This window comes from Pongo abelii, chromosome 1 (assembly GCF_028885655.2).
Source record: "Pongo abelii isolate AG06213 chromosome 1, NHGRI_mPonAbe1-v2.0_pri, whole genome shotgun sequence".
Classification (NCBI taxonomy): domain Eukaryota; kingdom Metazoa; phylum Chordata; class Mammalia; order Primates; family Hominidae; genus Pongo; species Pongo abelii.
The window spans coordinates 171,220,124-171,239,996 of NC_071985.2; the positions used below are offsets into that span (position 1 = coordinate 171,220,124).

A 19,873-nucleotide genomic window follows, 5' to 3' on the forward strand; every position below is an offset into this window, starting at 1 on the left:
TGAAAAGAGTACGCTCCCAAAGCATGCTGGGCACATTTTTATTTTCATACTAATTACATTCTCTTTATTTCACTACATGTGGCACCATGATCTGAATGCCTCTTATTGTGAAGGTGCCTTGTCATTCCAGAATGTAGTAAAATGCTTGGCATCTAAGATGCAATTTCAGAGAAAAGTAATACAGTAAAAAGAGCATTCTGCAACCACTAAAAGACCATCTGTAATGAAGATGTAGATTCTGATATGATTTCTCCTGTTGCCACATTAATGCAGTGGCTAGGTGTTTTTCTTTGTGACAAATAACTCAGTTGACTTTTGGTATTACTGGGCTCCTACTGGGGTTTTTACTGAATGCAAATACCCTTGCCATGTGTTGAAATTCAATTGGTTTAATGGAGCAGTCCAAAGTTGATAAGAATCACACATTTACTTTTTTCTTTCCTGGGATCTTATGTGGAATTTTCCTGAATTGATTACATTATCTTGTTCCCAGATGTGGCTGGAGTAGTAACCAGTTCATTCACCTACGTGGTGTTCATTGTCTGTGTCCCCACAGAGTGTCACCTTACATGTTTCCTTTCTGATGTTATATCTCCAGATTGTTGCACAGTAACTGGTTCACTATAGGTAACCAATAAACACTTGATGAATGTTCACATCTTTGCATCAACATATGAATTGACAAAATTCCAGCAATAGGGTAGATTAGATATTCTGAAGAACCCTTCTTAACCACATAAAAATGACAGATTAAAGTTTAAACAGTGCTTTTGTGACATGTGACTGAAGTCAGAAACAATTAAACATCCCAAATCAGGAGGTCCAGTGGAGCACTGGAAGGTGACACTTGCCTGGAGGGCATCTGCCAATCCTTGGAAACCTAAAGCCAGAGATCTCTTTTGATTTTAGGATTCTTTATTCATTCAAGAAATATATATGAGGCCAGGCAGTGTTCTGGGCAATAGAGGTAGAGTAATAATGCAACAGATGAGGTCCCTGCCCTCATGGAGCTTAAATTCCAGTCCCTTCCAGATGTCACATTTTGTGGGTTTCCATGTCTTGTCCCCAAATTACTTTAAAGTAGCAGTTACTGGCCAGGCATGGTGGCTCACATCTATAATTCCAGCCTTCGGGAGGCCGAGGCGGGCAGACCACCTGATGTCAGGAGTTCAAGACCAGCCTGGCCAACATGGTGAAACCCCATTTTTACTAAAAAAATTAAAAAATTAGCCAGGTGTGGTGGTGTGCACCTGTAGTCCCAGCTATTCAGGAGTCTGAGGCAGGAGATTTGCTTGAACCTGAGGGGTGGAGGTTGCAGTGAGCTAAGATTGCACTACTGCACTCCAACCTGGGTGACAGAGGGAGACTCCATTTTGAAAAAAAACAAAAAAATAAAAATAAAGTAGCAGTTACTAATTCTATCCTGTTTGCCTTGCCCCACTAGAAATGCAAGCTGCAAGATAGTAGGAATTTTTTTGTCTTTAACAGCTTTAATTCAATATATTGAGGTATAATTGACATGTATAAAACTGCACACATTTAAAGGATACAATTTGAATCCATCAGCACAATCAAGATAGTGAACATAACCGTCATCCCTAAAAATCTGTTCATGTCTTTTTTAAATCCCTCCTTCCCACCTCTTCCCCTGAAACCTCATTCCCAAGGAACCACTGATCTGTTTTCTCTCACTGCAGATTGTATTTTCTAGACTTTTTTATAAATATAATCATCCAGTATCTACACATTTTTATCTAATGAGAGATAAGGATTTAATGAGTCCCAAGTGCCCCCTTGAGGCCAAGCAAGGTGGGAAGTTAGACTAAAAATACCACCCTCCCAAATTCCTATCCCTGAAAATAAAGGCTTGTACCTCTAAAAGACTGACAAAGAATTCTGCAACTAATTACCTGCAATCTGTAGGGAAAAAGAAACACCTTTGCAAGCAATAACCACCGTCTTCTGGAATCTTATATATTACCTATGCTTATTAATAGGTGTCCCCCTAAAAAACCCACAACAGCCTGATCATACAATATGTGCTATGGCTAATCTGAATATAATCTTTGTGATTAAAATCTGAACTCAAAGACAGTGACCTACCAGGTTAAACAGACAATCCTTTAACTTGGTAAATAACCTAATGACACTTTTCCTCATCTTTTTGCAAAAACTCTTTCCTTAAATCCTCAAGGAGTCAGTGTCTTGATTGGCCCCCATGTATACGTCTGTAATTAAAGTTGTCCCATGGGTTCAATTCAGTTATGGCTTTTTTCCTAATGGGGTGAAATCTGTAGTAGATAAAGGTTTAAAAAAATAAACAAACCAAAATATTGATCACAGAAGATATATTTCCTGGTCTTGGTCTTAGCTTGAGGTGGAAGAGAAAAAGAGGAAAAAGGTGCACCTTAAGAATTCCATACAAGAGGCCGGGTGCGGTGGTTCATGCCTGTAATCCCAGCACTTTGGGAGGCTGAGGCGGGTGGATCACCTGAGGTCAGGAGTTCAAGACCAGCCTGGCCAACATGGTAAAACCCCGTCTCTACTAAAAATACAAAAATTAGCTGGGCATGGTGGGCACTCCTGTAATCCCAGCTACTCAGGAGGCTGCAGCAGGAGAATCACTTGAACACGGGAGGTGGAGGTTGCATGAGCAGAGATCACTCCACTGCACTCCAGCCTGGGCGACAGAGTGAGACTCTGTCTCAAAAAAAAAAAAAAAAAAAAAAAAGAATTCCATACAAGTCTAGATTCACTGAAGTTAAAGACCTGACTTCATTTTATGTGTGTGGTTTAACAAATTCCAACCCAACATGCCAGGCAAATATAAAAACAAAGTCAACATGGTTTCAGTGATAGTGGGTATATTAGTCCGTTTTCATGCTGCTAATAAAGACATACCCGAGACTGGGAAGAAAAAGAGGTTTAACGGACTTACATTTCCATGAGGCAGGAGAGGCCTCATAATCATGGTGGAAAGCAAGGAGGAGCAAGTCACATCTTATGTGGATGGTGGCAGGCAAAGAGACAAAGCTTATGCAGGGAAACTCCTGCTTTTAAAACCACCAGATCACACTATCACAAGAGTAGCACAGGAAAGACCTGCCCCCATGATTCAATTATCTTCCACCAGGTCCCTCCCACAACACGTGAGAATTCAAGGTGAGATCTGGGTGGGGAGACAGCCGAACCATATCAGTGGGTGAAATAGATGTTTAAGGTATTACTAAACACTGCCACATATTAATAAAAGGGCCAATTCCCCAAGGATGATGTAAAAATTTTAAACTTGGATGTACTTAATAAATTAACTTGAAAACATGTGAAATAAAAACTAAAAATACACAAAAAAAGACTAATTTTAGTATCAAAAGGGTCAATCATTAGGCTATGTTAACAAAAAAAATCAGTAAGTATAAGAAATCGGAATAACTCAAATAGTTAGTTTGATCTATCAACTTTTTATAAAACCCTGTACTCAATAACTAAATAATAGCTATCCTTTTTAATCACAAATATAACATTCATAATAACTATGTACTAGGCCATTAAAAACATGTCTCAACCAATGTCAAATAATTAATATTACATACACAACAATCTCTGATTATAGCTAAATTAGAAAATAAGAACAAAAAGATTTTTAAAAATATTCATGTGGAAACTTCAAAATATATTTCTAAACATTTTGGGTCAAAGAGAAATCACATTGGAGCCTAAAACAAAAACAAAAACAAACAAACAAAAAACCCTTAGTACCAAAAAACAGAAATTCAATTTAAAATCTCAGAATATAGTAAACAGGAACTTAGCAAAACTTAGGCTAGGGGCAGTGGCTCAAACCTGTAACCCCAGCATTTTGGGAGGCTGAGGTAGGCAGATTGCCTTAGCCCAGAAGTTTGAGATCAGCCTGTGCAACATGGCAAAACCTCATCTCTAAAAAAAATACAAAAAATTAGCTGGGCGTGGTGGTGCGTGTCAGTTGGGAGGCTACTTGGGAGGCTCAGATGGGAGGACTACTGGCAGTGAGGTTGCAGTGAGCCATGATTGCCCCACTGCACTCCATCCTGGGCAACAGAGTAAGGCTGTGTCTCCAAAAAAAAAAGAAAAAGAAAGAAAAAATTTATAACCTTAAATGATTATTTTAGACAAGAAAGAAAGTAGAAAATTAATAATCTCTGCGTTTAACTAAAGATTATTAAGGCGTGAAAAGGGAATGAATCCAAACAAGGAAGCAAGACAATATAAAGATGAGAATAAAATTAATTAAGCAGAAAAAAGATATAACAGATAAGACGAACACACTTCAAAAGATAATTATTCAGAAAAAAAATTAAATGAAAAATTACTTTCAAGATTAAACAAGAAAAAGATACAGCAATTACCAATTTTATTTTTTACAATTTATTTTATTTTTCATTATTATTTGTTTTTATTTTTTACTTTTTAAAAATTTTTTTGAGACAGGGTTTTGCCCTGTCCCCTAGGCTGGAGTGCAGTGGTGTGACCATGGCTCACTGCAGCCTTCCCTGGCTCAAGTGATCCTCCCACCTCAGCCTCCCAAGCAGCTGGGACTACAGGTGCACACCACCACACCCAGCTAATATTTTATATTTTGTAGAGACAGGGTCTTCCCAGGTTGCCCAGGCTGGTCTTGGAACTTCTGGGCTAAAGCAATCCTACTTAGGCCTCCTAAAGTTCTGGGATTACAGGAGTCAGCCACCAGGCCCGGCCATAATTACCTATTTCAGAATGAAAAAGAACTACTATGAATGGAGCAGAGATTATTAAAGTTAAGAGAAATGGCTGGGCATAGTGGCTCAGGCCTGTAATCCTAGCACTTTGAGAGGCGGAGGTGGGCAGATTGCCTGAGCTCAAGAGTTCAAGACCAGCCTGGGCAACACGGTAAGACCCATTTCTACTAAAAAATATACAAAAATTTAGCCAGGCATGGTGGCACATGCCTGTAATCCCAGCTGCTCGGGAGGCTGAGGCATGAGAATCACTTGTATCTGGGAGGCGGAGATTGCAGTGAGCTGACGCCGTGCCACTTCACTCCAGCCTGGGTGACAGAGCAAGACTATCTCCAAAAAAAAAAGAAAAAGAATACACAAACAACTTTATGCCAACAAATGCAAAAAAACTTAGGTGATATCAATATTCCTAGAAGAGTCAATGACCAAAAGTGACTCTAGAAGAAATAGAAAATCCAAATGATTCAATAACTATTAAAGAACTAAATCAGTATTTAAAATGTTTCCCCCATAGAAAACACAGGCCCACAATGGCTTCATAGGGTAGCTTGACTAAAGATTTAAGGAATTGATAATGTTTTCTTTCTTTCTTTCTTTTTCTTTTTTTTTTTTTTTGAGACAGAGTCTCGCTCTGTTGTTCAGGCTGGAGTGCAGTGGTGCCATCTTGGCTCACTGCAACCTCCACCTCCCGGGTTCAAGTGATTCTCCTGCCTCGGTCTCCCGAGTAGCTGAGATTACAGGTGCACGCCACCACGCCCAGCTAATTTTTGTATTTTTAGTAGAGACGGGGTTTCACCATGTTGGTCAGGCTGGTCTTGAACTCCTGACCTTGTGATTCACCCACCTTGGCCTCCCAAAGTGCTAGGATTGCAGGCATGAGCCACCGCACCCGGCCAATAATTTCTTTTTTTATACAAACTCTCAGAGAACTTAAAAGAACACATGCTCCTACTGATCATTTTAGTAGTTTACCATAACCAAAGCCAGATAGGACAGTATATAAATGAAAATTTCCAAGCAAATCTCACACATGACCATGGATGGAAAAATCCTAAAATAAATATCAGCAATGGGGAAAAAAAAAACAAAACAAATAAATTGCATTCCAGTAATTCAAGATTGGTTCAACATTCTGAAATCTATTAATATAATTTACTACATTAAAGGATTCAAGGAGAAAAAAATTTATAGATGCACACACTTCTTTCACTGGAGATTAGTAATATATCTGATTAAATTCAATGCCAGTGTCATTCATGGTAAAAACTCTTAGCGAAGTAGGAATGAAAGAGAGTATTTCCTTAACATGATTGAAGCCAACTTTGCAAAAATTGTAACAGTGAGAAAACTATGGCAGTGAAAGAGACCTGACCTAACCAACTCCATCTTGCCTTTAACCTCCAATATCTTGGCCTTGTTCATCCCTGTGCATAGGCCAAGCTGACCATAGGAGGAATTTAGTTTATAGTTAAACTTTGGAACAAAGATGGTAACAGCTCTTTTCCAAAACAAACCTCCTACTTGCCTAGGGACCAGACCATCTTTGCAAAACCAACAAATTAGCCACAGGATTAGAAATTATGGTTTAGGAGTCATGCAGTCAGAAGCCACACGATTCCTAACCTCCTCAGTTGCTTCCATGGATAATGTTACTATTATAAAAACTAAGATTAGTGTTTAAGGTATTTTCCAGACTCTGCATTCTGATGGATCAGCCGACGTATCCAGACTGGTAAACTGGCTTATCTGGTCCTCTGCCTCACCTCCCCCAAGGAACTGACTCAGCACAAGAGGACAGTTTTGGACTCCCTATGATTTAATCACCAACCAAACTAATCAGCATTCCCCATTCCCTACCCCCCAAACTATCTTTGAAAGAAGACCCTAGCCTCCAAATTTTCAGGGAGGCTGATTCGAGTAATAATAAAACTCCGGTCTCCCATTTAGTCAGCTCTGTATGCATTAAACTCTGTCTCTACTGCAATTCCCCTGTCTTGATAAATCAACTGCATTTAGGCAGTGGGTAAGATGAACCCATCAGACAGTTACATGACAGATTATCTACAAATACCTACAGTACATCATAGTCAACAGTGAAATATTAAAAGCTTTTCCTTAAATATCAGGAAGAAAAATGACAAGAATGTTAACTATCATTACTTCTATTAAACACAGTACTGGAGGTCTTAGCAGATACAATAAAATGAGAAAAAGAAAGATTGGAAAGGGAAAAAGAAAACTACCTTATTCCAAAGAGTTTATTATTTATTATATGTATAGAAAATCCAAAAATAAAAATCTATATAGAATAAGAATTTGAGATTCATATTCTTATTAAAAATATCATATATATATATATGGAGCAGACACACAAAGACACTAAAAGGTTCTATATGAAATGTTTAGTAAGTTTATCTTTAGGTGGTAGGTTTATATTTTTATTTTTTTGTTTCACCATTATGGTTTTCCCAGTATTCTCCACTAGATTATTGTATGTTTTAAAAGAATAATGTTACAAGATGTCAAATAAATACATAAAAGTCAATTTTATGTCTACATACTAGAAACAAACAGAAAACACAATTTAAAGAGATATCATTAAATAGCAAAATAAAATACCTAGGAATAAATCAAGATTTCAGTATCTTTTTAAAGAAAATTATAGGCCAGCCGCAGCAGCTCATGCCTGTAATCCAAGCACTTTGGGAGGCCGAGGCAGGTGGATCACAAGGTCAAGAGATCGAGACCATCCTGGCCAACATGGTGAAACCTTGTCTCTACTAAAAATACAGAAATTAGCTCGGCATGGTGGCACATGCCTGTAATCCCAGCAACTTGGGAAGCTGAGGCAGGAGAATCCCTTGAACCCAGGAGGTGGAGGTTGCAGTGAGCCAAGATCGCGCTACTGCACTCTGGCCTGGCAACCGAGCGAGACTCTCTCTCACACAAAAAAAAAAAAAAAAAAAGAAAGAAAATTATAAAAATTAATTAAAAGAAATAAAAGAATTTAATAAATTAAAAAATCATATTAATGGCTTAAAAGTCTCAATATCCAAAAGATATAACTTCTTTCTAAGTTAATCTACAGATTCAACAAAATTCCAACCAAAATCCCAAAAGAAACTTTTGTGGAATTTAACAATCTGATTCTAAACTGATATGGAAAAGAAAAATGATATAAATAGTTAAGACATGTCTAAGAAGAAGAAACATATAAAAGAAAGTGTTCTATCAGGAAACAAGATTGATTACTAGGCTTTAATAATTCCGTCAGTGCTGCATTTGTACTGGGATAGACAAGTTGATCAAATGGAACAAAGAGAAAGCTTAGAAACAGACTCCCCCTTGTAACCTGAGATACAGCAGAGTTGGACTGCAAATCAGTGGGTAAAGGAGGTCTATTTTAAAACAGTGGGACAGTAATTCCCCAAGAGAACAATAAGTTCTCTTGATGGGAAAAAATGAAAATTCATCCGTACTTGACACCACATCTTAAAATAATTTTTAGGTCAACAGATTCTACTTTAATAGAGGTGGGCAAACAGGAATGGAAGATTAATTCTGATTGACAGGAAGGATAGTTTTCTCAGGAGAGATGACCTTTGATGTGGTCCTTGAAGAATGAAAAGGATTCTTATGGGAGAGCAATGTGGGAAATGGACTTCCAGGCGAGAGCAGCAAGATCAAAGTCTCAGTGTGAGAGGCATGTTCTGGGAATGGGCAAACAACCAGCCTGTCTGAACAGGAAAGAAAGCTGTAGACGTTGATGGCTGACTGGCCGTTTATAGTATTTTTGCATCTATGCTGCACCAGGTTTCTCTCTTCCATCCTGGTAAGAACCAGTTATATTTGCAGGAAAAAAAATTATAAATATAGTTCTTCTACAACACTGACACTCATCAAAAAGCCACTTCTATTACAGCTCAGATATGGAAAAAAAAAAAAAACAACATTTTTTAAACCCTTGAGAAGTTCAAGTTACCTTTTCTTTCTTTTCTTGGGTGTCCTGGTTCTGGTTACTGGTGATTTTGTTGGCCTTGTTGTGTACATTAGGAATGACCTATGGTGACAAAAAAAGGGGTGGGGGGAAGAAAAAGTTTAAATGACATAATCATTCCTTTTTTTTTTCCTTGACATTCCAGAATGGAGAATTTTTTTCCTATCATTACGTTTCTTTTTTTTTCTTTTTCTGAGATGGAGATTCGCTCTTGTCACCCAGGCTGGAGTGCAATGGCACAATCTCTGCTCACTGTAACCTCCTCCTCCTGGGTTCAAGCGCTTCTCCAGCCTCAGCCTCCTGAGTAGCTGGGGTAAGAGGCGCCTGCCACCACACCCAGCTAATTTTTGTATTTTTAGTAGAGATGGAATTTCACCATGTTGGCCAAGCTGCTCTCAAATACCTGACCTCAGATGATCCGCCGGCTTCAGCCTCCCAAAGTGCTGGGATTACAGGCGTGAGCCACTGAGCCTGGCCTATCATTACATTCCTTAATGTATTTGTTTAAACAGCTAAAATCTTAACTTTGTAACTTCATCTAAAGAGTAAAAGTATGAGAAGTACAATTCAAAGCAAACAATAAAACTTGGAAAGCCTAAGAAGATATATAACTCTAAAATATTATAAAGTTATATATATGCCATCAGGGCATAAAAATGCAGGTTTCTGTATGTAGATCCAGAAGCTGAAGACGAAAAAGACTAAAAACAAGTTCACATACTGACTGTGGTCCAAACATCACATTTTGCAAGATAGAGTTTTGGGGTGATCTAATTAATTATCCAAGAACATAGGATAATATATCTGTTTGACAGATTTACCTTATTCATCATTGTACCCCCAGTTCAAGCATGTTATCTCCCACACTGTGTGTACTCAATATTCCACTATCCCTACTAGCATAAGGATGAATTAACAAATCTATTCCCACCACTGAATAAGCTTAATGAGAGTAGAACTCAGTGTTATTTTTCACTATTTCTCTGCTGCTCAGAAATGGCCTAATACATAGTTGTACATAATAAATGTTTATAAGTGAACGAACCAGTTTAATTTTATAAAAAGAGGCTCCTCAAAGAGCTAGCACAGATAATCTTGGCATAAAATCTGGTGAGAGACATGAAGATTAAAAGAAAAAAATAGGCCAAGTACAGTGGCTCATATCTGCAATCCCAGCACTTTGAGAGGCTAAGGCAAGAGGATAGCTGGAGTACAGGAGTTTGAGACCAGCCTGAACAACAAAGGGAGACTCCATCTCTACAAAAATTTACAAATTAGCTGAGTGTGGTGGTGTGCGCCTGTAATCCCAGATACTTGTGGGGCTGAGGTCGAGGCTACGGTGAGCCACAATTGCACCGCTGAACACCAGCCTGGGTGACAGGGCAAGATCCTGATTCAAAAAATACATAAATAAATTAAAAAGAAAAAGACAAAAAAAACTCCTTGCCCAGAAAATTAAAAGACGGCCTGCCTGGAGATAATTAAAAACAAAACAAAAAGCCCATTTTCCCCTAAATGCAATTTAAGATTAAATTTTCATTTTTAATATAGAATGTAAATAAAGTTTAGAATGAGAAAGTCTCAGAAATGTGTCATTTACATAAAAAACAACAGTAATGATACTCTAACATATATACAGTGCTATGTGAAGAGGCACTGTGCTAATACCTAATATTTCTATCTCTGTTTAATACATGTAACAACCTAAGTCAGATTTCAAAGACTGGTGGGGTTTACAGGCATGTGTTCCTTGTCCTGAAGAATCTTAAACAAAACACTTTGCCTCCCTGACAAGTCAGAAACTATCCGACTTGTCATATATATATGATATATATATATATCATATATATATCTATATATGATATATATATAGATATATATATGATGTTTCTGTGAAGTGCAGTTATGTTATTAAGTGGAAAAAATTACCTTACAGAAAAGCTTTCTATGGGCCTTACTCTCAAATAAGTATTTGCCAAGTACATCCAAGTAGATACACACATTTTTCCAAAAGGCTGAAAATACACTTGAGAAAGTCAGGGTAAGAAGATTAAAAGGTGTATTGCTTGCTGGGCGCAGTGGCTCACTTTGGGAGGCCGAGGTGGGCGGCTCACAAGGTCAGGAGTTCGAAACCAGCCTGACCAACATGGTGAAACCTCATCTCTACTAAAAATACAAAAATTAGCTGGGCGTGGTGGCGTGCACCTGTAATCCCAGCTACTCAGGAGGCTGGGGCAGAAGAATTGCTTGAATCCGGGAGGTGGAGGTTGCAGTGACCTGAGATCACACCACTGCATTCCAGCCTGGGCAAAGAGCAAGACTCTGTCTCAAAACGAACAAACAAACAAAAACCAACAACAACAAAAAAACCCCAGAAAGTGTATTGGTGATGCTCCTAAGGCAGCTGATAAAGCACACAGATAAAAACCGCTCAATTCATAGTTTTGAGGAGAATGTTTATGTGACCAAGGTACTTTTAGACATCACCTTTGATAGGCACAACATTAGAAAATGACTTATTTTGGGGGTTTTAAGGAAAGTTCAAAATTTAATGTAAACTAGATAAAAATGATTAAGCATTGCCTATATTTTCTATTTCAGGATAATCAGTACTACTTGCAATAATAAGTAAACCAAAGACAGCACCATTTTACAAAGACATGAAACTTGATTCTCCTTTCATTTGCCTCACTCAATAAGAATCACTTTGCCCTGTCCAGGCGCAGGGGCTCATGCCTGTAATCCCAACACTTTGGGAAGCCAAGGCAGGAGGATTACTTGAGCCTGGAGTTCAAGACTTGCCTGAGGAATAAGGGGAGACCCTGTCTGCAGGAAAAAAATTAAAAACTAGCTGGGCATGGTGATGCATGCCTGTGGTCCCAGCCACTTGGGAGGCTAAACTGGGAAGATTGCTTGAGCCAATAAGGTCAGGGCTTCAGTGAGCCATGATTGTGCCACTGTACTCAGCCTGGGTGACAGAATAAGACCGTGTCTCAAAAAAAAAAAAAAAAAAAAAAAAGAGTCACTTTGCCCTATAAACAAAGATGAAAATGGAACAAGTCATGGACATAGTAATTAACATCATCAGTGGGATATGCTCCCTTGGCTAGAACCACAGATGGTTCAACGCCTGATGAACTGAATGTACAATGTGGCAGTCTATTATACTACATAGGGAATAAGTAACTTGAGCATGGCATAGTGCTGAAGAGATTTTCTTTGTTTGAATAATTGAAAGAAATTGCACTGTTTGTGTCATCCAAACAAAACTTTTCACCTCAGCTCACTAGCAAAGGTTGGATTGAAAGCTTAGCCTTTTTGGCAGGTCATTCACAGCTGGCCACACAAATGTATAATTTGATTGGCTCATTCTCATTCAAAATTATTGATTTGGAAGTATAATTTGGCAAAGAACAATCTGGCCAATCTTCCTGTTGAAATAGGTTTCCAGAAATAAAAGCCATGGCCTCAACTACCTTCTCAATATTATAAGAATTAAAAACTGAATTCTAAAAATTCTTATTGAATTTCAAATTTTATGAAAACAAGAGAACTTTATTCAGCTCACCTCTCTCAATTAGTCTTGATGATGTAAACATGGTGCTAAGAATGGAAGGCACCATACTGCAAAATGCAGTGACACAGCAGAGGTGCCAATGCAGGCTGCAGCTCACTGTGCACAGGCGTGTTACAAGCATGCAAAATATTCCATCAATGCCCCCACCACTGGGATAGCCAACCATATACCCACCCAGTTTGCCATATAAGTATTATTTTCTTTTTGCCTTGACATACAAAAGATTGGAATGCACTACAAAACTATATTGGAAAGCAAATAATTTTTTAAAATATGCAGTTAGAAGTGCATATGTAAGCCTGGGGAACAAAGTGAAACCCTATCAAAAAACAAAAAAAAAATTCAACAGGTGTAGTGGCATGCACCTGTAATCCCAGCTACTTGGGAGGCTAAGGCAGTAAGATTGCTTGAGCCCAGGAGATAAAGGCTGCAGTGAGCTATGATCATGCCACTGCACTCCAGGCTAGGTGACAGAATGAGCCTCTGTCCCCAAAAACAAACAAAAAAAAGAAGTGTCTATGTTTTGAACAGCTGTCTTCCATTATAAAATGAAGAAAAAGAATATTGAATATTGCTTCCAGTTTTAAGGGTGATGTTTCTGTTGCACATTGTAGTATAAAATCCACATCCTGCCACTGACATTTCATATCAGAGTTCCAATTCCATATCAGAGGAGTAATTAATTACAGAAGAAAAATTGTAGGTCAGGCGCAGTAGCTCACACCTGTAATAACAGCACTTTGGGAGGCCAAGGTGGGCAGATCACTTGAGGTCAGGAGTTTGAGACCAGCCTAGCCGACAAGGTGAAACCTTTTCTCTACTAAAAATATAAAAATCAGTGGGGCATGGTGGCACATGCTTGTAATCCCAGCTACTCGGCAGGCTGAGGCACAAGAATCACTTGAACCTGGGAGGCAGAGGTTGCAGTGAGCTGAGATCGTGCCACTGCACTCCAGACTGGGCAACAGAGCAAGACTCCATCTCAAAAAAAAGAAGAAAAAGAAAAATTTTATGATTAAATATTGCTATTTTTACATTTGGAATCTCCAACATTAGAACACACAACAGTACAACATGTCAACATGTTTTTATTTTTACATCCTTTAATAAATACACACAACGTGTGATAGTATCTCCACAATGTTTTTACACCTGACCCTCTGTTCAAAGTATTTCATAAACAAAGTAACTGGCTCAGAAAAGTAACCTCCAAGTTAGCAAAGCTGGTAAATAAGGAATCAAGAAATTGAAAACAGGTCTGTTTGATTCCAGAAGCAGTAACTTAAACCAATGCACACTGTAATGACTCCAATTTGACCAGAAGATCAAAACCGGAGGGGAAAAAAGGGAACTTTATGACTAAATTTTTATGAAACTCATACTTTAAGTATAGTTTGGGAACTACAATGAAAATATGTGGAAAACACTTAGAGGCCAAAGCTTGGTCTGCAGGTATACAGAGTGTCGTTAAACTTTTTGAAAATATGAACTAAAACTTACTCGTGGAGTGGATGACAAGCTCTGAACAACAAACACCACAGGGTTTCCTGCATTCTTAATGGCCTCAACTGCTTCGCTGTGTGAGGCATTCTGCAAATCTACTCCAGACACCTGGAACACAGAAGCAACTTATTTCAATTAGAACAGCAGTAGATATTGTGGACAGGTTAATTCAAAGTTCATGTGTATTATCTAGTCATAAGAACAACCAGAGTCTAATGAGTAGACCACGGTCAGAAAAAAATTAGATTGGCCCATAAAAAGCTTGGCAATTTTAGAAGAACATGTTTAAGGAAAGTAACATTTCACCTTCAGAAAAGTAGATAAGAAAAATACATTAATAAAAACATCCCTGGTTAAATATAAGTATCCAAAACAGGTAGCTCAGTCAGTAACAGAACCTTAAGATGTCTGTCACCTCTGCCAGGAGCACAGTACATAATTCTGAGTGGGATAAGGGAGGCTGGGAATATCAGTGGACTTTTATCATCTCTCCATTAAGCTCAGAGGCATAATATTTTAAGTAAATTGCTTGTTATCACAATTGAGTAGTTGAACATTTCTCAAATTATGTTTAAAAAGAAGTACCAAAAAAATCCACAAGTTCTTTTACTAAAACTATTTATGTGTTCAATAAATTTGAGTAAGTGTAAACAGTTCCTTATAATAGAAAATTTCAGAGAACATAACTTGCTAACATGCCCATAAATCTCCAAGAGCACTCTGTATTTCCAAAACATGTTTAACAGAACTAATTTTTCAAACCTATAATGTAACAAAGCCTTGGTAAATGCTGGGATGGTCTGTGGTCTCAATGGATAGTGACAATTTGTGAAGACTGCTTTGCTATTAGAGGACCGAGGAAACAGGAATGTGGGTGGAAAGGGATGTAGGATGTTTTTAAGATTGGAGGAAATATTACAGCAATAATGATACAGTGCAGAGAAAAAAATGGATGATAAAGGAGAGACATGACAACTGTAAGGTCAATATCCTTGGATAGTCAAGAGGAAATGATTCCTACTGCACAAGTTAGAGAGATTGGCTTTGGATAGAAGCACAAATGTAGTTCCTTTGCTGTTACAGAGGCAATTAGAAAAAAGATTTGGTGAGCACTGGAAGCAGGGGAAGTTCCCTTTAACTGCCTCTATTTTCTCAATGAAACCTGAAACTAGGACTTTAAACTGAGAGCAAGACTAAGGAAAGAGGCATAAGGGGTTTGGCACAGTTACCTGTTGTATTAGTCTGTTCTCACGCTGCTATAAAGAACTGCCTAAGACTAGGTAATTTATAAAGTAAAGAGGTTTAATTATCTCATGGTTCTGTATGGCTGCAGAGGACTCAGGAAACTTACAATCCCAGTGGAAGGGGAAGCAAACATGTGGCAGGAAGGAGAAGTGCCGAGAAAAGGGGGAAAAGTTCCTTATAAAATCATCAGGTCTTGTGAGAACTCACTCACTATCACAAGAACAGCAGAATGGGGGTAACCACCCCCATGATTCAATTACCTCCCACTGGGTCCCTCCCATGACATATGAGGATTTTGGGAACTACAACTGAAGATGAGATTTGGGTAAGGACATAGCCAAATCATATCACTTATAAAAATTGGAGACTGAACCAGCTAGGAGAATAATACAGGACAGCAAGGCAAAACTAAAGACCTGCCTGAGTGGGTGCTCATGAGCTTCTAATGAGACCAGATACCATGGCTGGTTATTTCTTCAGCCATGCTAGAGACCTGGAATAAGCAGAGCTGCACTTAACTAGGGTGTGATTCTCCCAGACAAGTTCAGTGAAAGGAAAGAGGATCAACAGTAGGAAGCACATGCAAGGGAGGGGTTGGAGCCACCAACCACTGAACTTGAGCAGGCTGAGGAGAAAGTGAGCACATGAGAAGCTGAGGACATAGATGTGTGTGCCTGTGGTATAATATGAAATGTTCTTGTTCTTGTCACAGAGTACCCTTGGAATTTCCTGAGTGACAGGAGTGTCTTTTGCTATGCATTAATAGCCCCTTTCACATCTGAGTTTATGCTACTGAGGTGGCTTGGGGTAGATCCCCTGGATAGCCTCGGGATGGGGCCAGTCACCATAAAGACCAAAGGATTAGAGAATCCCTGCATTCCCCCTACGATCTCCAAGAAGTGAGGGTGGGGGCTAGAGATGAAGCTCTGTAAAAACCCTTGAACAACAAGATTTGATGAGCTTCTGGGTTGTTGAACACGCTGACATGCTGGAAGGGTAGCAAGTGGTACACCCAGAGTGTGGATGCTCTGTGTCCTCCTCCGCATACTTTGCCCTATGCATCTCTTCATCTGGCTGTCCATCTATAACCTTTGTATAACCAGTAAATGTTAAGTGTTTCTCTGAGCTGCCCTAGTAAATTAACAAAATTCAAGGGGAGGGATGTGGGAACCCTGGTTTGTAGCCAGTTGGTCAGAAGTATAGGTGACAACCTACTAAGATTGGCATCTGACCTGGGGGCAATCTTGTGGGACCAAGCCCTTAACTGTGTGATGTAATGCTAGATCCAAGTACATAGTATCGGAATTCAATTAAATTATGACAGTTGGTGTCTGCTGGGGATCTGATACTATCTCCAGATACATAGTATCAGAATTATAAGACATCCAGTCGGGGTCGACCGGAGAACTGTTTAGTGTATGGGGGGAAACCCCTACATATCTGGTCACATCTAGTGTTCTGTTTTGAGTGTGAGAGTAAAGGGAAAAGGTTGGTAAGAATATGGAGAAACTTACACATAGCTGGTGTGAATGTAAAACGGTATAGCCAGACACTCTGGAAAGAGTTTGACAACTCTTTTCAAAACCAAAAGTACAATTATCATAAAACTCAGTAATTGCACCCTTGGGTACTTATCCTACAGAAATGTAGACTTATTTTCACTCAGGAATTTGTACACAAATATTTAGAGCAGATTTATTTGTAATAGTCAATAATTAAAAACTACCCAAGTGTCTTTCAATGGGTGAATGATTAAACAAATTGGTACACCCATATTATGAAATGCCACTGCTATGGTTGGAATTTGTGTCCTTCACAATTCATATCTTGAAATCCTAACCTCTAAGGTGAAGGTATTAGGAGGTAGGTAGGGCCTTTAAGAAGTGATTAGGTCATGAGGGCTCTGCCCTCAAGAATAGGATTAGTGGCCTTATAAAAGAGACCCAAGATAGCTAGCTCATCCCTTCTACTATGTGAGGACACAGAGAGAAGGCACCATCTCTGACCCCCCAGAAAACAGGTCCACACCAGACACTGAATCTGCCAATGCCTTGATCTTGGAGTTCCCAGCCTTCAGAACTATAATGGAATTTCTATGTTTATGGTATTTTGTTTTGGCAGCCTGAATTTCCAAAGACAACTACTCAACAAAAAGGAAGAAAGTGGTAGTTTCTTTGTAGATAGAAGGTCTCACTATGTTGCCCAAGCAAGTCTTGAACTCTTGGACTCAATCCATTCTCTTGCCTCTGCCTCCCAAAGTGCTGGGATTACAGGTGTGAGCCACCTCACCCAGCCATGGGAATGAACTATTAATGTGCACAACAAATTGAATGAACCTCAAGGAGATTACGCTAAGTAAAAAAAGGCAATCTCAAAAAATACATAATGCATAATTGCATTTATGAGACAATTGTGAAATAACGTATTTATAGACATCAAGAAACAGAAAACTGGTTGTCAGAAGTTAGGGATGGGAGAGAAAGGGAAGAGGCAACCAAAAGTGAAGAAGGTGCCTGCTTCTCCTTCCACCATGATTATAAGTTTCCTGAGGCCTCCCCAGCAATGTGGAACTGTGAGTCAATTAAACCTCTGTGTTTTATAAACTATCCACTCTCGGGTATTTCTTCATAGCAGCTGAGAACGGACTAATACAGAAGGGTAATGCAAGGGAGTTTTGTGGTGATGACACAGCTGAGTTTCTCAATTGTGGTGGTGCATATGCAAGGTTTTACATGTGATAAAACATGTGATAGAGCTACAAACACACACACAAATCAATGCATGCATAACTGGTGAAATCTGAATAAACTACGGATTGAGCCAATGTCAATTTCTTGGTGTTGCTATTATAGCATAGTTGTATAAGATATTAAAATTGGAGGTGACTGAGTGAAGGGTACATGGGACTTCCCTGTACACTTCTTTGTAATTTCCTATGAATTTATGATGATTTCAAAATACATTAAGAAAAAATGTAATGCAAAATATTAAAAAATTACGTTACAATAGATCAGCAATCAAAGTAAAAAGTGAATTCATCTACTTATTTTCTAGATGATTAGATTCAAAAAACAAAATTTAGTTGTATGTTCTTACAAAAAATACAACTAAAACTAAATGAAAAGAATGGTGGAAAAGAAGGAATGAAAAAAGCAAAGTACCGTCTGGGCGCAATGGCTCATGCCTATAATCCCAGCACTTTGGGAGGCTGAGGTGGGCAGATCACCTGAGGTCAGGAGTTCGAGATCAGCCTGACCAACATGGCAAAACCCCGTCTCTACCAAAAAATTCAAAAATTAGCCAAGCATGGTGGTGGGTGCCTGTAATCCTAGCTACTCAGGAGGCTGAGGCAGGAGAATTGCTTGAACCTGGGAGGTGGAGGTTGCAGTGAGCTGAGATTGCGCCACCGCACTCTAGCCTGGGCGACAGAGAGAGACTCCAACTCAAAAAACAAAAGCAAAGTACCATGTAAATTAATAACTAAAATAAAACAAGGTTACCAATATTAATAAAATAAAATTTAAGGCAAAAAGTAACTAATAGGAATAAAGAAGAAAACTACATAATGTCAAAAGCAAATCACCAACAACAAATCCACTAAATATATGCAGCAAAACCAACAGAATTACAAAGAATAGCAAACAAATCCATAATCACAGTGGGAGACTAACTGAAACTGAGGAAAAAGACCAAAAAAATTAGTAAGAATATGATACTCCTTATTTGTTTATCTAACTGACTATTACTATATGGATGTCAAATAGGCATCTTAGCCTAACATGTCTAAAACATGTCTCCCCAAATCTGTTCCTCCCACAGTCTTCCCCATCTCAGCAAACAGAAATTCCATCTTCGATTCCTCAAGCTGAAAAGCTTTTGAATTATCTTTGCCGCTTTATTCTTTCGCATCCATTCTGTTAGTAAGTCCTATGATTCACCTGCAAAATATACTACAACCTGACTGCTCTCCTCCTGGTCCAGGCCGTCATTTTTTCTCTCCTAAGTTACTGCAACAGCCTTCTGGCTGAGGCCCCTGCTTCCATCCCTGCCCCTGAAGCCAGAACACTCCTTTGAAACAATACTTACTTGCTCATAATTCTCCAGTGACTCCCCACTGCGTTCAGAGGAGAAGACCTTCCAGAGCTTTCAGGATCTACATGATGTGGCTTCCCATCACTCCTCAGCCCTTTTCTCTTACCCCTTCTGGCTTGTTCACGCTATGCTATCATTGCTGGACTTACTGCTGCTCCTTGAACACATCCAGGCAAGTTCTTACCTCGGAGCTTTTGCGTGTTTTTCTTCCTCCATATATCTACATGGCTCACTCTCCCATTTCCTATATTTGTCCCAATATCATCTTCCATAACAAAGCTATTAAAATTGCAACTATTGCTTTCACCATCCCCCCCAACCCCGATGCTCCTTATCCTCCTCCCCTGCTTTATTTTGTTCCCCAGCTACTTATTACAATCTGACATTCTATATATACTTATTTATTTTATTGTCTATTCCCCCATTCCCACTATCATGTAAACACCATAAGGGAAGGGACTTTTGGTCATTTTCTTCATTGCCATAAGTAGTATATTTGAAAATTGTTTTAAATATTGCACAGCACAAATATAACTCAACATTTGTATATACAGAGCAGCTTTTATGTAGTTCTTTAATTTAATCCTTACAATAATGCTATCGATTTTGAATTCTCATTTCCATTTTATCTGAAAACAGAAAATAAGTAGGTCTAATGACTTGTCCAAAAACACATAGAAAATAAAAACGACAGACTCTGACTCC

General features: G+C 38.8%; 1 protein-coding gene across 7 annotated transcripts in view; it reads right to left on the bottom strand.

The window, feature by feature from the left end:
* Window positions 1-19,873, bottom strand: part of PATJ (PATJ crumbs cell polarity complex component) — a 436,090-nt gene that overhangs the window by 238,859 nt on the left and 177,358 nt on the right. For all 7 annotated transcript variants that reach the window (XM_054533770.2, XM_054533763.2, XM_054533772.2 and 4 more), the window contains 2 exons: window positions 13,829-13,939; window positions 8,737-8,814 (listed from right to left, as the gene is read on the bottom strand). In XM_054533770.2, coding sequence (XP_054389745.1) covers window positions 8,737-8,814; window positions 13,829-13,939 — 189 coding nt within the window. The remainder of the gene's footprint in view (window positions 1-8,736; window positions 8,815-13,828; window positions 13,940-19,873) is intronic.